Raw genomic sequence first — 17,641 nt, forward strand, 5'->3', positions numbered from 1 at the left:
TGTGACTCTTCCTTTCATTTGAACATATAGAGGCCATTGTAGGGTTATTAATTGGCCTAATTTCAATGTTGTTGTATCTCAGGGAATAAGGAGGCCTCAGGAGAGAGAAAGAGATGGGTCCAGCAGAGCAATAAAAACACATACAACCTGTATGGATTAAGTTCACTGTCTTTTTTGTTTGTTTTTTTCCAGTCCTTTTTTTTTTTTTTAATTCTTATGTCAGCATATTGTAGGGGTACAAAAGTTTAGGTTACATATATTCCCCTTGCCCCCCCCCCGCCCCCCTGAGTCAGAGCTTCAAACGTGTCCATCCCCTAGACAGTGCGCATCGCACTCAATATTTTAATCTTTGTTTATTATGTCTGTTTTCATAATCTCTGATCAGTGATCTTTGATGTCACTACGGTAGTTGTTTTGGAGTGCCGTGAACTGTGCCAATGTAAGACAGTGAACTTAAGTTCTAAGAACATGTATTAAAATACAAAGAATCCACACCTAAAAGAGTTACAGTATAAAATTCATAGAAATAAACTGGATACTGTCACAGTTAAAAACTTAGGTGTTTCAAAGAACATTGTCAAGAAAGTGAAAAGAGAATAGAAAGCCCAGAAATAAATCCACACATTTACAGTCAACTGATTTTTGACAAAGATGCCAAAAACATATAATGAGGAAAGGACAGTCTCTTCAATAAACAGTGCTGGGAAAACAGGATATCCATATGCAGAAGAATGAAATCAGACCCTCATCTCACACCATACACAAAGATCATAACATTAGGGTGTTTCGGGATTTTTTTTCTTTTTGCTAAGACAGGGTCTTGCTCTGTCACCCAGACTAGAGTGCAGTGGCATCATAATAGCTCACCACAACCTCCAACTTCCAGGTTCAAGCAATCCTCTAGGCTCAGCCTCCTGAGAAGCTGGGACTATAGGCACATGCCAGAATGCCTGGCTAATTTTTAAAAATTTTTTGTAGAGATAGGGATCTCACTATGTTGCCTGGGCTGATCTTGAACTCTTAGCCTCAAGTGACCCTCTTGCCTTGGCCTCCCAAAGTGCTAGGATTATAGGTGTAAGCCACCACACCTGGTCCAATAGTATTATTGAAGCTGAATAATTTATTGGAATTTGTACTATTCTGTTTTTTAAAAACTCACATTTTTTAACTTTTTTCACTAAATAGCTGAGTCACAAGCAGAAAAATAAGACAAATTTTATTTTTCCTCCTAGAAAACAGGTTTCTATTTGGAGAAATGTAGACAGAGGTACTAAGAGCCAGTTATGTTTCTTTTGTAATCTGCAGCAACCCAAAAAAGGTTTTAGACAGGCTATCTTAATGTCCTAACAATTTTTTAATCACTAATTATAATACTAGCTTCAAAAGAGCAATTAGAAGAGTAAACCATCTGGTCACCTGTTTGCGTAACAATTCTTCCTGCTTCCGCCTTTCTTCCTCTTCTCTTCTCCTCTCCTCCAGTCTTCTAAGAGCTTCTTCTTGCTGCTGTCTTTCTTCCTCTTCCCGCTGTCGCCTTAATGCAATTTCTTGTTCCCTCTGGCGTCGCAGAGCCTCTTCCTAAAGAAATAAAAGGGAGGGTATATGTGAAACCCTGGGTCTGTCAATCAATATATTAATATTATGTCATAATTTGAAAAGGAATAGGTTATATGCTCCTGAGGCTTGGTTAACAGTAAATATAAGAAGTACATAACTAAGACCTGGAGTAAAAAGTATATACTTGAGTTAGGGAAGTGAGTACATTAAGAATAAAAAGAAAATTGTATTTAAATTATTAGTAAATTGTAATACACTGTGAAGACCATCCTGGTTTCTGTATTAGCTACATCATTTACGGATTAACCCTAGAAAGAGTTACTTTAGAACATAGGCTTTGGTTTCTACATTGGTACCTTCAGTCTCTATTTTTTAATCAACTGTGAACCTAAGGCATAGAAAGGTCAAATCCACATAGCCACCTCACCTCACAGTGAGGTAGAAATAAGTTCTCGCAGTCAGAAGTACTGAGTAAAATTGTTTGTGTGCCCCAGAACATGTTCTGAAGAAGAAAAGTCCCACTGATAATTATTAAGCACTACACAGAAAGGGGTCCCATTATCAAAATCATTTAGGGAACACACTGAGCAACACAGAATTAAACAGATTGCTCTACTGCAATACTCCTTTAGAGCTTTTATATGCTGATGTGTAGCATGACTCTAAGAAATAGTGGTTCTAATCTCATCTCCGCATGGACCCTTTTGTTTTTTCACAGAGCACCTCTTGGGGCCAAGAAGTAGGAAATGTGTGGTAAAGGCTAGGGCTTAGGGGCTATTAGAGAGTGTATTCTTTTAAATGGAGTCTATGAAAATTCCAATAGAAAAAAATGATCCAAACACACGAGCAATGAATTCCCAAAGAAGAATTACAAATGGCCAAAAAACATGAAAAATGTTAAACTTCCCTGGTTATAAATACTTAAGAAAAGACTACAAGGATTTTCATTCAAACACTCTTATATAACACTAAGACACTGGGAACAACCCTCATGGTCCAATGATAGGGAGTAGGCTAAATTATTATAATTTACCTATAAAATGAAATTTCATATAGCCAGCAAATATGATGGTGTAGATTTGTAGATGTATGTTTGACATGGTAAGATGACATAATTCATTACCATCACAAGGAAGGTTATAAAATATTTAGTTCAAATGATACATACTTCTTTAAAAAACATATATAGTTATATGTATAGGGTTTTGTTCCTCCCTATTTAGAAACACTAGTCACTGAAATTGTAGGAGAGGTTCATTAGGGAAAGAATAAAGAGAAGGCAGAAGTCTTGGTCAAAGATAAGCACACATTTAAAAAGTACATTTGGTCAGTAAGCATATGAAAAGATGTTCAACATCACTAATCATTAGGGAAATGAAATCAAAATCACAATGAGATATCACTTCATATCGGAAGGCCATTATCAAAAATAAACAAACAAAATAAACAACAAAAACCCGGAAAATAAAAGGTGCTGGCAAGAATGTGGAGAAATTGGAACCCTTGTGCACTGCCAGTGGGAATGTAAAATGGCATATAGGCTGTGGAAAACAGTATGGCAGTTCCTCAAAAAATTAAAAATAGAATTACCATATGATCCAGCAACTCCACTTGGGTAGAGACCCAAAAGAACTCAAAAGTGAGGACTCAAACAGATATCTAGACCCCCACGTTCATAGCTGCATTATTCACAACAGCCAAAATGTAGAAGTCATCCAAATGTCCGTCAACAGATGATGGATAAACAAAATGTGGTACATACTACAATGGAATATTATCCAGCCTTTAAAAGGAAGGAAATTCTGACACATTCTACCACATGAATGAAACTTAAGTGAAATAAGTCAGTCACAAAAGGTCATATATTTCATGATTCCACTTAGAGTAGTCAAAATCACAGATACAGAAAGAAGAATGGTGGGTAATAGGGGATGGAGGGAACAGGACTCATTGTCCAATGGGTACGGAGTTTCAGTTTGCAAAGATGAAGTTCTGTAGATGGATGTTGGTGAGGGTTGCACAACAATGTGAATGTACTCAATGCTACTGAATGTACACTTAAAAATGGTTAAAATGGCAAATTTTATGTTATGTGTATGTTACCACAGTTTTTTTAAAGCTTTTGTGGCTTTTAACAATTTGACATTTAATGCTGCACACCAAAGTTACTTCCTCATTGTTTTTAGCAGCAAGGGTAAAACTTCTGAAATCTAACTGGTTTATAAAAGGAAAGGAAATCAATTTTAATCGTTTACTAAGACTGAAGAATCTCTCTCCAGTGGGTGTTGGTGAAAAACAGAGATTCTTTCTAAAGGACTCACTCACTAAGTCTTTGTATGGTTCGTAAGATTCTGCCTCCCAACCCCACCCCCACACTTAATTTTTATTTATTTACTCACCACTATACTAACGAGGAGAGTCTTGTAAAGTTCTAATGCCAATCCTGCTATTAACCCCCTGTGGACCTCGGGAGTACCTGTGAATGATGGAAGGGAGCAGGATAACCTGAAGGCCCTCATCAAGCACTAATCTTATGGTCAGAGTTCCAAGAGATATACCTGTTTCCTTCGGGCAAGCTCTTCTTCTTCCCGCCTTTTCCTTTCTTCCTCCTGCTGTCTCCGAAGAATTTCCTCCTGTTGTCTTCGGAGTTCTTCTTGCCTCTTTCGCTCCTCCTCTTCCCTCTTTGCCCTCATTTCTGCTTCTCTTCTCTCCTGTTCTATCTGTGATTACATGAGAATATTCTTAGAAACTTAAAACCAAGCAAAGGAACACTCCAAAAGCACTGACCAATATTGTTAGGAGATGCTAAAATGTGCAGACACTACCATTCACTCAGCTACTCATACTGCAACTGAGTGATGAGACCCTGTAAGAACTCAAAAACTCTGAGATGTTACAGTTATCAGAAGAGTTTTATGCTCTTCTCAGCTAAATACACTTTTCTCCCACTTTTCCCTGCCTTCCCATACCTACACTACCATTATACCATTATATGAAAAGTACTTATATCAGCCAAGTACCAATAAACTAAAAGGAAAAAGTACAGCTACCAGACAGAGAGATGAATGAACAGAAATGCTTGTGTCTCGTAGCCAGAGGCATGCACTGGCATGGAAGAATGAATTTCAGACCTTGGCAGCTTTGGCCTTCTCCAGCTGCTGAAGCTGTTCTAGGGCAGGGCCTGGTGTCGTGGTGTCCAAAGGAAGATCCCATACACTACCACCTTCCCAAACTGCAAGACAACAAAGGAAAAAATGTGGGAGGAAGAGTTTACACACATGGTGACATATCTATTGGCATAATGAAAAATCTACTTTTCTGTGCCTGAATGAGAGCCATCATACACATCTGTTTTGCTTCTAAGTAGACTGAAATGCCAGTGGGCTCCAGTTTCTATGAATATCCTTCAATACATATAGAAAAAAGGCAAGTATGAGGCATTTATTGGGGAACTAACCTCATATTCACAAAGCCCTGTAAGGCATCTGTTCGTATGCCCATCTTTAACAGATGAACAAACTAAGGGTCAGAAGTAGTTTGTAACATTCTCATGTGTACATGGCAAGCATGTGGCCAAACCAGGATTTAAATTCCAGTGTGTTAGATCCCAAAGCCCAGAGATCTCCAGCACACCAACTACAGAGAACCAGGTGGTTGCACGATATTGAAGAATGTATTAAATGCTACTGAATTGCTGACTTTAAAATGGTTAATTTTGTATTATGTGAATTTCATCTCAATAAAGAGAGAGAGAGATCTTGCTTTTATTGCTTGGTTCTAAAAACAATAAAAATAAATGGAGAGAGAGAGAGAGAGAGAGAGCACGCATGCACGTGCTATAGCGAGAGCCATGGAGGCCTCTGGAAAGGCCGGGCAGGTCTCACAAGTCACAAGTAACACTTGATCCTGCTGACCTGAAAGGCAGCACAAGATCACATGTGGAAGTAAACAAACAGATAATGGCTTCTGAGTCCATTTTCCTGTTGCCAGTGTGGTTTCCTGACACTGCTTTTCAGCATTCTCTATTTTCTCCATTCCCATCTATCAAACATTGCCTGTATAAAACCAATGGGCTATTTGTAAAGGACCTTGACTGCATACGAACCCAGAGAGAAATTATTTAATATAGTACTTAAAGTTTCCCCAGAATTGGAGAATACAGGTTGAGTATCCATTATCCAAAATGCTTAGGACCAAAGTGTTTCAGATTTTCGATTTTTTCCAGTTTTGGAATATTTGCTTATACATACATAATGAGGTATCTTAGGGATGGGACCCAAGTTTAAACACAAAATTCACTTATGCTTCAAATACACCTTATGCACATAGCCTGAAGATAATTTTACACAATACTTTTAACAATTTTGTGCTTGAAAAAAATGTTTGTGTTAAGTATGTCTGGAATTTTCCAATGTGAAATCATGTCAGTGCTCAAAAAGTTTTGGATTTTGGAGCATTTTGGATTTCAGTCTTTTGAATTAGGTATGCTCAACCTGTATTTTCAACATCCTAACTATAAATGGCTAACCAACAAAAATAAGGTACACAGCATGGAAAGTTGATGAAGGAGAACAATCAATCCTTCTCCTGCCGTAAGCCCCAGGGTCAATGTTAACAAAAGAACCATGGCCTAAATGGCTCAACAGCTCCAAGAGAACTCCACCAATGCCTATGGTTCATGAGAGTTTCAACACCAACTATACTGTCTTGTAAGGACTATCCATGGTTCAAACTATCCGCCTGTGCAAGTATCAGATCTTAAGAAACGAGTGCTCAACCAATATCAAGACTTAAAAAAAAAAAAATCCCAATTTCAAAATTTCTAATTTGATACAAAAAGATCAGAATGAGAGAAACTGATCACTTTATAGCAGACTTTTCTCTTCCCAAACTTTCTGAGTACCAATAGTGTTAACGTGTACAGCAATCCTTAATCCAAAAGGATAGATCACCAGCACTTCATGTTTTCACTTATGCTTTTTTCCTCCTCTGGCCGAAAAGATCAAAAACGATTTAAAAGACCTTTCTACACTGGTTATATAATACCAACATCAAAAAGATGCTGACTCAAATTGAAGAAATGTATGTGGTAAATAATTTCTAAAAAATCCTTAATATTGTATTTTCAACAATATCTTCAATCTTTTGCTGGGATCTGTTTTTTAAAACGGAACTTTTTATAATATCCAATACAAAATGGACCAAAAAACTTAATACATTTTTTAAAAACTGAGTTGCAAAATTATTATCAGACTCTAAATCCTTGGAGTGTTACTAAAGATCAATCTAAATTTTTACCTGTAGGCTGTGAGGCTGTTGGCTGAAGCTCCCAGATAGAGCCAGTATCTGGCACTGACACGGACCTAGTTACTGAGGGAATGATGTTTTGCTCAGATAGTCTGCAAAAGGGAAATAAAAAAAATTAACTTGTCCTTGTCATTTGCAAAATTAAGACAAAGAAGTATTTCTAGGATATCTGTAGGTTTTTCAAGTTATTTAGCCAGAAAACTCTTTCACTATTATACTAAAACCTAACACTACCAAAGCAGATGGGAGAGGAACAAAGATAGAAGCACAATGATCACATTTCTGGAATACTCTATGGTATTAGCAGTTACTGATTTCTACATGATGAATATATCTACTGTCTTATAAAACCCTCAGATCATCTCAATAAAAGTCACAGAGGCCGCATACTATAATAAAAAAGCTGGCTGGGGCCAGGGCATGGTGGCTCACACCCAAAATCCTAGCACTTTGGGAGGCTGAGTCAGGAGGACCACTTGAGCCCAGGAGTTTGAGACCAGCCCGGACAACAGTGAGATGCTGCCTCTACAAAAAAAAAATGTAAAAATCAGCCAGGCGTGGTAGTTCACCCCTATAGTCCCAGCTACACAGAAGGCTAAGGCAGGAGGATCACCTGAGCCCATGAGTTGGAGGCTACAGTGAGCTATGATGATGCCACTACACTCTAGCCCAAGCAGTAGAGCAAGCCCCCGTCTCAAGGACTAAAAAAAAAAAAAAAAAAAAAAAAAACAGCTGGCTAGGTGCAGTGGCTCAAACCTGTAATCTCAGCATTTTGGGAGGCTGAGGCAGGAGGATAACTTGAGATCAGGCATTCAAAACCAGCCTGGGCAACATAGCAAGACACCTTCTCTACAAAAAACTATTAAAAAAACAAAAATTGGCCGGGCGTGGTGGCTCACACCTGTAAACGTAGCACTCTGGGAGGCCAAGGTGGGTGGATCTTTTGAACTCAGGAGTTCGAGACCAGCCTGAGCAAGAGCGAGACCCCATCTCTATTAAAAAAAAATTAGAAAGAAATTAGCTGGACATCTAAAAATATATATAGAAAAACTTAGCCGGGCATGGTGGCGCATGCCTATAGTCCTAGTTACTTGGGAGGCTGAGGCAGAAGGATGGCTTGAGCCCAGGAGTTTGAGGTTGCCGTGAGCTACACTGATGCCACGGCACTCTAGCCCAGGCAACAGAGTGAGACTCTGTCTCAAAGAAAATAAAAAATAAAAAATTAAAAATTAAAAAATAAAAAAAAAATAGCCAGTGTGGTGGTGCACGCCTGTAGTTGCAGCTACTGGGGAGGCTGAGGCAGGAGGATTGCTTGAGCTGAGGAATTTGAAGCTTCAGTAAGCTACGATCACGACCCCTGTACCACAGCCTGGGCAACACAGTAAAACTCTGCCTGTAAAAAATAAATAAAATTTAAAAGTAATAAATAAAGCCTGTGCAGTATAAGAAAAAAAAAATCTGTATTTTAGTTCTGTCTCTGAAGTCTATTGTGTGTTACGTTAATCAAGTCCTTTAGCGTCTCAGAGTCCCAGTTTGCCCACCTATGAAACGGAGATCCTATCACCTAACCTGCCTACCTTGCAGGATGGGTTAAGGCTCAAAAGAAATGTAAATGGTTTGGTTAAATTGCACAGTAAGCTTTTTTGTTTTTTTTTAAAGAGAGAGGTTCTTGCTGTGTTGCCCAGGCTGGAGGCACAGTGGTGCAATCATAGCTCACAAATTCCTTGGCTCAAGTGATCCTCTTGCTTGAGCTCCCAAGTAGCCAGGACTACAGGTCATGTCTGGCTAATTTTTTAAAGTTTTTGGTAGAGACAGGGTCTTCCTGTGCTGCCCTCCAAGGCTGATCTTGACCTCCTACCATTTAAAGTGCTGGGATCACGGGCATGAGCCACTGCACCTGGCCAACAGTAAGGTTTCTGAGAGCAGTGCCTGATACCTTTTCAGGAGATAAGACAAATATTACCCTGAATGATAATCTGAAACAGCAGAAATTAATGGCTTTTGGATTCCAGAAAATTATAACCCTGTAGACTGTTATTAATATCTTCATTGAGATATCATAAATAAAAGTAAAATTAAAATCTCAGACTACAATTTTTTTGGTTGCGGTTTCTATAAGACTATACTTCTTCTCAAATGTTCTCATTATTTTTTGGTTATTAATCAAAATATATCCTTTATGAATAAAAAAACCAAATAGGGGCTTACCTCCAGCCTCTATTTTAATTATTTTTAATTATTATTTTTTTAAAAACTATATTGTTTTTATATACAACACATATGAATGTGTTGTTTGTGGGTATTCTATATTAGAATTCACACATTATGCCCAAATTTCCTTTCCTCTCTTTTTTCCACAGCACACACACACAGTGACACATAATGGAATAACCACCAACCTCATTTTCAGAGCCTGGAACTGTTGAAGGAGAAGTGCCAACTGTTGCTGCTGCTGGGAAGACAGGGCTGCTTTCTGTTGTTGAGCCAAAACCTGTGCATACTGTTGTCTTCAAAAAGTAAAAAAAAACACAACTGCAACACATCTATCCACATTTAGTTTACTTGACTGAGACACTGAAAGACAAAGTTCAATCTACCGCCACAACCCCCCCAAAATTAGAAATAGCTATGAAATATATTTTACAATTCTTCATGATAATAGACATAGAGAAAATTCTACAATTTATTCTAAAAATAACTGAACTCACAGATGACATGTTTCTGAGTGAATAAGATAGCAAAAAAATCATAACATATCAAAAACTGGCAAGTTTCCTCAAAATAATAACCTTTTTCAGAAAACACATGAAAAATAAAACAAATTGAAACTAACAGCTATTCCCATATTGAGTATCTTCTGCAAAAAAAATTAATAAATCATCTCTGTAACAATTCCCAAATTTATATGCTTCAACTTAGAAAAATTCAAGTAATTTTTTCTCACTAGATCAAGGGTAGGCAAATTTTTTCTGAAAAGGGCCAGAGAGTAAATATTTTCATCTTTGCAGGCCATACAGTCTGTGTCACAACTACTCAATTCTGCCATTGTAAGGCAAAAGCATCTGTATACAAGATACAAACAAATGGGTATGTCTGTTCCAGTAACACTTTGCTTATTAAATCAGATTTGGCCCAAAGGCTAAACTTGCCACCCTCTGCCCCAGAGGACAGCAAATCTTACTACTTCTACAAAAGAGACACACAATCTAAGTGATTTTGTCATCATTCTACACCACTCCTAATAGTGTAAACTTTAACTTCTTCCCAACTTCTCATCTATGTTTTTCTCCCCCTCTGTGGTGTTCAAAGCTGAGTTACTCGGGATGCACTTTTCAAAATGCTTGTTGGTAAAGAGCTTGCAAAATTATAGTTATGTATCTTCTTCTGCAAACTTCTGGTATTTAAAAAGATAAGACTGAAATTAGAATGCATAGTGGGAACATGCCACTAGCTGGGCAACTGAAGTGTCACATAAGCCTTCAGCTCTCTCTTCTGTGAAAGGTGACTCTTGGGAGCAGATTCTATCTGAAGCCCCTTCCGGTGCTGCAATATATCCTACTGCATTACTACTCTTACTGTATTAAGAACTGCTGGTACTGGAGGTGCTGCATCTGGTATAAGGCCGTGAGTTCCTGCTGCCTGGTCAGTCGTTCCTGGTCCAACTCTCCCTGGGAGTGGAGAGGAGGGGGTTAGAAATACCATTAAATAAACTGCAAAGAACCTAAAAAGCCCCATAGTACAGATATCTGAAAGCAAAATGAATCCAAAACTTTTACCTCCCACTCCATCCTTTCACCCAAGCCCTTAACTAAAAACTCAGGCACGTTTAAAAACTTAAACAATGCCATCTAGTGGAATAAGATAGTGTTAACATTACAAAAGATTCCCCAAGGTGAGAAAAGGTCCTTATTTTAGCTGCCATCCTCCATTCCTGCCTTTAAAGCTGAATGATGAACTGTATACCAGAGTTATTACTGTAACTGAAAAACTGCATAATTCTCTCAATCTTAGAAGTCATTTATAAATTTGGAGATCACGTAAGAAATTAGAGAAAGTAGACAATATAGAAAGAAGTTATCTAAAGGTTACAGGAAATGTTATGGTAGAAATTTTATGACGTATAAGGAATACACCAAGCCAGTGTATATCTTAAAAATATTGAGAATATGAACAGAACTTTGAAAACTATAATTCTGTACCCAAAAATTATTTCTACTGCTCTTAATACATCATGAAAAGGTCATTATGGCTAGGTATTCAGTCTTCCATTCAGACTTCCTATTACCATTTCAATTACTTTCAAAAAACTACAATTCCTTCCTTATTAGATACAACATTTGGGTTGTATTTTCAAAGAGAAGTGCTGCTGTGACCAATATGTATTCTGAGTGAGGTGTAAGGTACTCACCATATGAGGAGGGGGAGCTGGACCCGCAGAGAAGGGAACTCTTCCCCACATTTTCATGATATCTCCAAGAGGTTGGAAGCTTTCATCACATGCCCTCTTCACCAATAAAGACATAGTAAAATACCCCGCCTGAAACCATTCCGCCATCTCCTGATTATTGAACGGACCTAGATAGCACCAATTAAACAGAAGGGCAATAAGAATCTTTTCAGTCTCAAAGAGGAAAAAAATATTTCCTGCATCTGATCCTCATCTAGATGACAAATGTCAAAATTTGTTACATTACCTTAATTTAACTCACTTCCAAAGGTGGCAAACAGGCTTCTAACTTAAAAACAATTTTGAAATAAACCCTGTGTATATACATCCCAAATTCTCAGTGGTGCTTTATTATAAGGAACATAACTGTCTCTATCTCACTCAATCTCTATAACAATTCATTTGTCAGAAAAGTATGATACAACTGAAAAGACTTAAGTATTTGCTACACCTAGTATCATTTAGGCATAAAATATGTACACAGCTGAACACATTCTCCAATTTTCATTTTCTGCCACTGATTAGTGATGGTGGGGAAAAATATAAACAATAATCAAATTAAGAAAAATTATAATTTATTTGCCCAGATAAGACTAAATCTGGCCTTGGTAGGGAGAAAAAAAAAACTAACATTCTCTAAATGTTTTACAATAAGAAATAATTGAATATCTTATATATAAAATTAAAGAACAAATGCACTCTGATCAATAAACCATTAATTCATTCAACAAATATTTACTGAACACTGATGATATATGATCTAGGCAGTAGGAATAGGCAATAAACAAAACAAAATCCTGGAGCTTTCACTTCAAGAAGATAGAGTAGATGTATTTTTCCCTACTTCTAAGTCACAACTAAAAACCCTGAACAACTGTGGGAGGCTGAGGCAGGAGGATCACTTGAACCCAGGAGTTTGAGGCTGCAGTGAGCTATGATGATGTCACTGCACTCTAGCCTAGGTGACAGGCAAGACTCTGTCTTAAAAAAAAAAAAAAGCAAAACATTACATATAAAACACAAACAAAAGAACATGTTGAAAGGTTGAGAGAAGATGATTAGGGGCCTCAGGGCTTGAAGAATGACATGATGGTGAATTGCCTGGGTTTTCTTTTTACCTCATACATCCCAGATTTGAAGATAAAAAAGCCATCTACCAGAAACATGTCCCAATTATATGGACTACAAATGTAACAAAGTAGACAGACTGAAAATAAAAGGGTAGAAAAAGCTATATCACACAAACATTAATGAAAAGTAAGCTATGTTAGTACTTGATAAAGTAGATTTCAGAGCAAAGAAAATTACAAGAGACAGAAAGAGACATATAATAGTAAAGGGTAAATTCACCAAGATGACACAGCAATTATGAATGCATATACATCAAACAACAAAGCTGTAAAATATATGAAGCAGTATCTGACAGAACTGAAAAAAGAAATAGACAAACTCCATGTTGAAGAATTCAACCTCCCTCTCTCAACAATAGAACAACTAGACAGAAAATCAGAGAGTATAGAAGAACTCAACAACACCATTAACCAACAGAAGAGAAATGATATTTATAGAGCACTCTAACAACAGCAAAATACATATTCTTTTGAAGTACCCACAGAATATATAGCAATAATTGACCATAGTCTGAGCCATAAAACAAACATCAGAAAATTTTAGGTTGGGTGCAGTGGCCTGTGCCTGTAATCCTAACACTCTGGGAGACTGAGGAGAGGACCACTTGAGCTTAGGAGTTCAAGACCAGTCTGAGCAAGAGCGAGACCCCCTACTAAAAATAGAAAAAATTAGCGGGCATCATGGCACATGCCTATAGTATAGTCCCAGCTGCTCAGGAGGCTGAGGCAGGAGGATCGCTTGAGCTCAGGAGTTTGAGGTTGCTGTGAGCTATGATTAGGCCACTGCATTCTATCTAGCCAGGGTGACAGAGTGAGACTTTGTCTCAAAAAACTTTTTTTAAAAACTGAAATAATATATAGTATGTTCACTGATCAAAACAGAATCAAGCTAGAAATCAATAAAATAAAAGGAAATTTTCCAAAAACTTGGAAACTAAAATAAACACTTCAAAATAATCATGGATAAAAGAGGAAATCTCAAGGGAAATTAAATTACAGAGAAATAAATGAAAATGAAAATACACGTATCAAATTTTGTGGGACACAGTTAAAGAAATGCTCAGAGAGAAATTTACAGTATTAAATGCTTACATTAGAAAAGAGGAAAAGTCCCAGATCAGTAATCTAAGGTCCCACCTCAAGAACCTAGGAAAATAACAATATAGATCCTAAACAAGCAGAAGGAAAGAAATAATAAAGAGCAAAAAAAATCAATGAAATTGAAAACAAAAACGAGAAAAAAACCAATGAAATAAAGAGCTGTGTCTTTGAAAAGTTCACTAAAACTGACAAATCTCCAGCAAGACTGACAAAGAAAGAAAGAGAAATATACAAATTACCAATGGCCAAAAAGAAAGGGGTATCACGTCAGAGCCTGCAGACATGAAAAAGGATAAGGGAATCCTACAAACAACACTACACACATAAATTTGGTATCGTAGACAAAATAGACCAATTCATCAAAAAACACAAACTACAACTCCTTTACATTAAACAGATAATTTAAATTGCTGTGACTATTAAGGAAATTGAATTGTAATTTTAAAATTCCCAAAAAAGAAGGCTCCAGTCGAATTCACTAACAAATTCTACCAAACATTTAAAGAAGCATTGACACCAATTCTAAATACTGTCTTTCAGAAAACAGAAGCAGGTAAGGTATACTTCCCAGTTCATTTTATGAAGCTAATATTACCTTGATACTAAAACTAGACAATGAAAGTACCAAAAAACTCTAAAACAATATCCCTCATGAATATAGATATAAAAAAACTTCAATAAAATATTAGCAAAGAGGATTCAACATTATCTACAAATATTATACATCCTAACAAAGTAGAGTTTATTCCAAGGATGCAAAGCTGGCTCAATATTCAAATATCAATCAACGTAATCCACCATACCAGCTAGCTAAGAAAGAAAAATCATATGATCATATAAATGGAATCAGAAAAAGCATCTGACAAATTCAACCCCCATTCATAATAAAAACACTCAGAAAACAGGAATGGAAGGGGCTGGGTGTGGTGGCTCAGGCCTGTAATCCTAGCACTCAGGGAGGCTGAGGCGGGAGGATTGTTTGAGCTCAGGAGTTCGAGATCAGCCTGAGCAAGAGCGAGACCCCATCTCTACTAAAAATAGAAGGAAATTAGCTGGACAACTAAAAATACATAGAAAAAATAAGCCGGGCATGGTGGCATATGCAGCTGCTCGGGAGGCTGAGGCAGAAGGATTGCTTGAGCCCAGGAGTTTGAGGTTGCTATGAGCTAGGCTGCTGCCACGGCACTCTAGCCTGGGCAACAGAGAGAGACTCTGTCTCAAAACAAACAAACAAAAAAAAAACCCCACACACCTTGACCTAATAAGTCTCATATCTTATACAAAACTTAACTCAAAATAGGCCACGGACGTAAATGTAAAACTGTGAAAATTTGCAAAAAAGCAACCTTTGGAATCTAAAGCGAGGTAAAGAATTCTTAGACTTAGTCTCACAAAGAACAATCCATAAAAGAAGAAAAATTGATGCACTGCACTTCATCCAAATTTAAAACTTTTTGCTCTGTGAAAGCCCCCATTAACAGAATAAAAAGAGAAGATAAGGATTGAGAGAAAATATCTGCAAACCACATATCCATCAAAGGACCAGTATCTAGAGTCAGTAATCAAAAATCTCCTGACAAAGAAAAGCCCCAGATCTGATGGCTTCTCTGGTGAAATTCTACCACACATTTGAAGAAGAACTAATCATAATCCTTCTCAAACTTTTCCCAAAAATTGAAGAGGAAGAAACACTTCCTAACTCATTCTCTGTGGCCAACATTACCCTGACACCAGTCATACAAAGATATTATAAAAAAGAAAACTACAGACCAATATCCCTTATGAACACTGATGCAAAATCCTTAACAAAATACTAGCAAACCAAATTCACAAAAATATTAAAAGGCTTATATACCATAAACAAGTAGGATTTATTCCTGGAATGCAAGGGTAGTTCAACATATGAAAATTGATCAATGTAATATACCACATTAACAGAATGAAGGAAAAAATGTCATTTTTCTACATCTCAATTGACGTAGAAAAGTATTTGACAAAATTCAATACCCTTTCATAATAAAAGCAGTCAACAAACTAGGAATAGAAGAAAACTACCTAAACATAATAAAAACCATATATGAAAAACCCACAACGACCATCATATTCAATGGTGAAAGACTGTAAATTTTTCTCTAACATCAGGAACAAGGCAAGGATTCCCAACTTTCACCACTTCCATTCAGCATAGTACTCAAAGTTCTGGCCAGAGCGATTAAGGCAAGAAAAAGAAATAAAATGCATCTAAATTGGAAAGGAAGAAGTAAAATTATCTCTGTTCACAGATGATATAATCTTATATGCAGAAAACCCTGTAAGATTCCTTTTTTTCCCCTAAAGAGACTGGGTCTTGCTCTGTTGCCCAGGCTGAAGTGCAGTGGCACAATCACAGCTCACTGCAACCTCAAACTCCTGCCCTCAAACAATCCTCCTGTCTCAGTCTCCCAAGTATAATAACTGGTACTACCAATAACTGGTACTGCCACCATGCCCAGTTACTTTCTAAAAATTTTTTGTAGAGACAGAGTCTCCCTATGTTGCTCAGCCTGGTTCCAAACTCCTGGCTTCAAGTTACCCTTCTGCCTTGGCCTCCCAAAGTGCTGGGATTATTTATGGGCACGAGCCACTGTGCCTAACAAAATTCCATTGTTTAAAAAAAGGTGGTTAGAATTAATAAATAAATTCGACAAAGTACCAGGATACAAAGTCAACAAACAAATATCAGTGACATTTCTATACACTAACAATGAACAATGTGAAAAAAAATTACAAAATTCCACTTACAATCAAAAAGAACAAAATACTCAGGAATTAACTAAGTATGTGAAAGTCTTATACAATGAAAATGACAAGACATTGCTGAAAGAAATTAAAGACCTAAATAAACAGAAAAGCATCTGTGTTCATGGATTAGAAGATTTAATATTAAGATGTCATTACTACTCACATGCAATCTACAGATTCAATGTAATCCCTATTAAAATCTCAATGATGCTTCTTGCAGAAACAGAAAAACCCATCCTAAAATACATACGGAATCTCAAGAGACCCCAAATAGCTAAAACAATGTTTCTTTCTTGAAAAAGAAGAACAAAAGATCTATCTTACAACAGCGATAGTTAAGAACAATGTATTGTAGTCTTGAAAATTGCTTGGAGAAGATTTCAAGTGTTCTCACCACAAAAAAAATTAGTAGTATGTGAGGTAATGCATGTTAATTAAAATGATCTAGCCATTCCACAATGTATGCGTATTTCAAAACGTCATGTTTTACATGATAAATATATAATTTATATTTGTCAATCTTAAAAGTTAATTTAAAAAATTCTTTTAAAAAAGAAGAACAAAGTTGGCGGACTCACACTTCTGATTTTAAAGCTCATTACAAAGCTATAGTAATCCAAACAGTATGGTACCAGCATAAAGACAGATACACAGACCAATGGAATAAAACACAGGGCCCAGAAATGAACCCAAGTATATGGTCAAATGTTTAGACAACAGTGGAAAGAGGACAATCTTTTCAACAAATGGTGCTGGGAAAATTGGATGTCCACATGAAAAAGAATAAAGTTGGACCCTTACCTCACACTATATAGAAAAATTAACTCAAAATGCATCAAAGATCTAAAATGATAAACTATAAAACTGTCAGAAGAAAATTTGGGGCAAAATCTTCACAACATTAGATGTAACAGTGATTTCTTGGATATGACACTAAAAGAATAAGCAACAAAAGAAAAAATGGACAAATTAGACTCCCTGAAAATTAAAAAAAAAAAAAAAATAGTGCAAATAACAGTATCACCAGAGTAAAAAGGCAACCCACAGAATTGGGAGAAAATATTTGTAAATCATATATCTGATAAGGGGTTAATATCTAGAATATACAGAGAACTCCCAAAACTCAACAAAAAAAAAATCATCCAATTTTAAAATGGGCAAAGAACTTGAATAGACTTTATAGTTTGCATTTGCATTCCCCTAATGATGTTAAGCATCTTTTCATGTGCTTATTAGCCATTTGTGTATCTTCTTTGGAGAAATAAGTGCTGCTAAAGATGTGGAGAAATTTGAATTCTTGTGCACTGTTGGTGGGAATGTA

General features: G+C 36.7%; 1 protein-coding gene across 4 annotated transcripts in view; it reads right to left on the minus strand.

Annotated features, from left to right (window-relative positions):
* GIGYF2 (GRB10 interacting GYF protein 2) overlaps positions 1-17,641 on the minus strand; it is a 128,062-nt gene that overhangs the window by 23,214 nt on the left and 87,207 nt on the right. For all 4 annotated transcript variants that reach the window (XM_045559617.1, XM_045559620.1, XM_045559616.1 and 1 more), the window contains 7 exons: positions 11,270-11,436; positions 10,438-10,529; positions 9,261-9,368; positions 6,853-6,953; positions 4,686-4,786; positions 4,113-4,274; positions 1,417-1,575 (listed from right to left, as the gene is read on the minus strand). In XM_045559617.1, coding sequence (XP_045415573.1) covers positions 1,417-1,575; positions 4,113-4,274; positions 4,686-4,786; positions 6,853-6,953; positions 9,261-9,368; positions 10,438-10,529; positions 11,270-11,436 — 890 coding nt within the window. The remainder of the gene's footprint in view (positions 1-1,416; positions 1,576-4,112; positions 4,275-4,685; positions 4,787-6,852; positions 6,954-9,260; positions 9,369-10,437; positions 10,530-11,269; positions 11,437-17,641) is intronic.

This window comes from Lemur catta, chromosome 8 (assembly GCF_020740605.2).
Source record: "Lemur catta isolate mLemCat1 chromosome 8, mLemCat1.pri, whole genome shotgun sequence".
NCBI lineage: Eukaryota > Metazoa > Chordata > Mammalia > Primates > Lemuridae > Lemur > Lemur catta.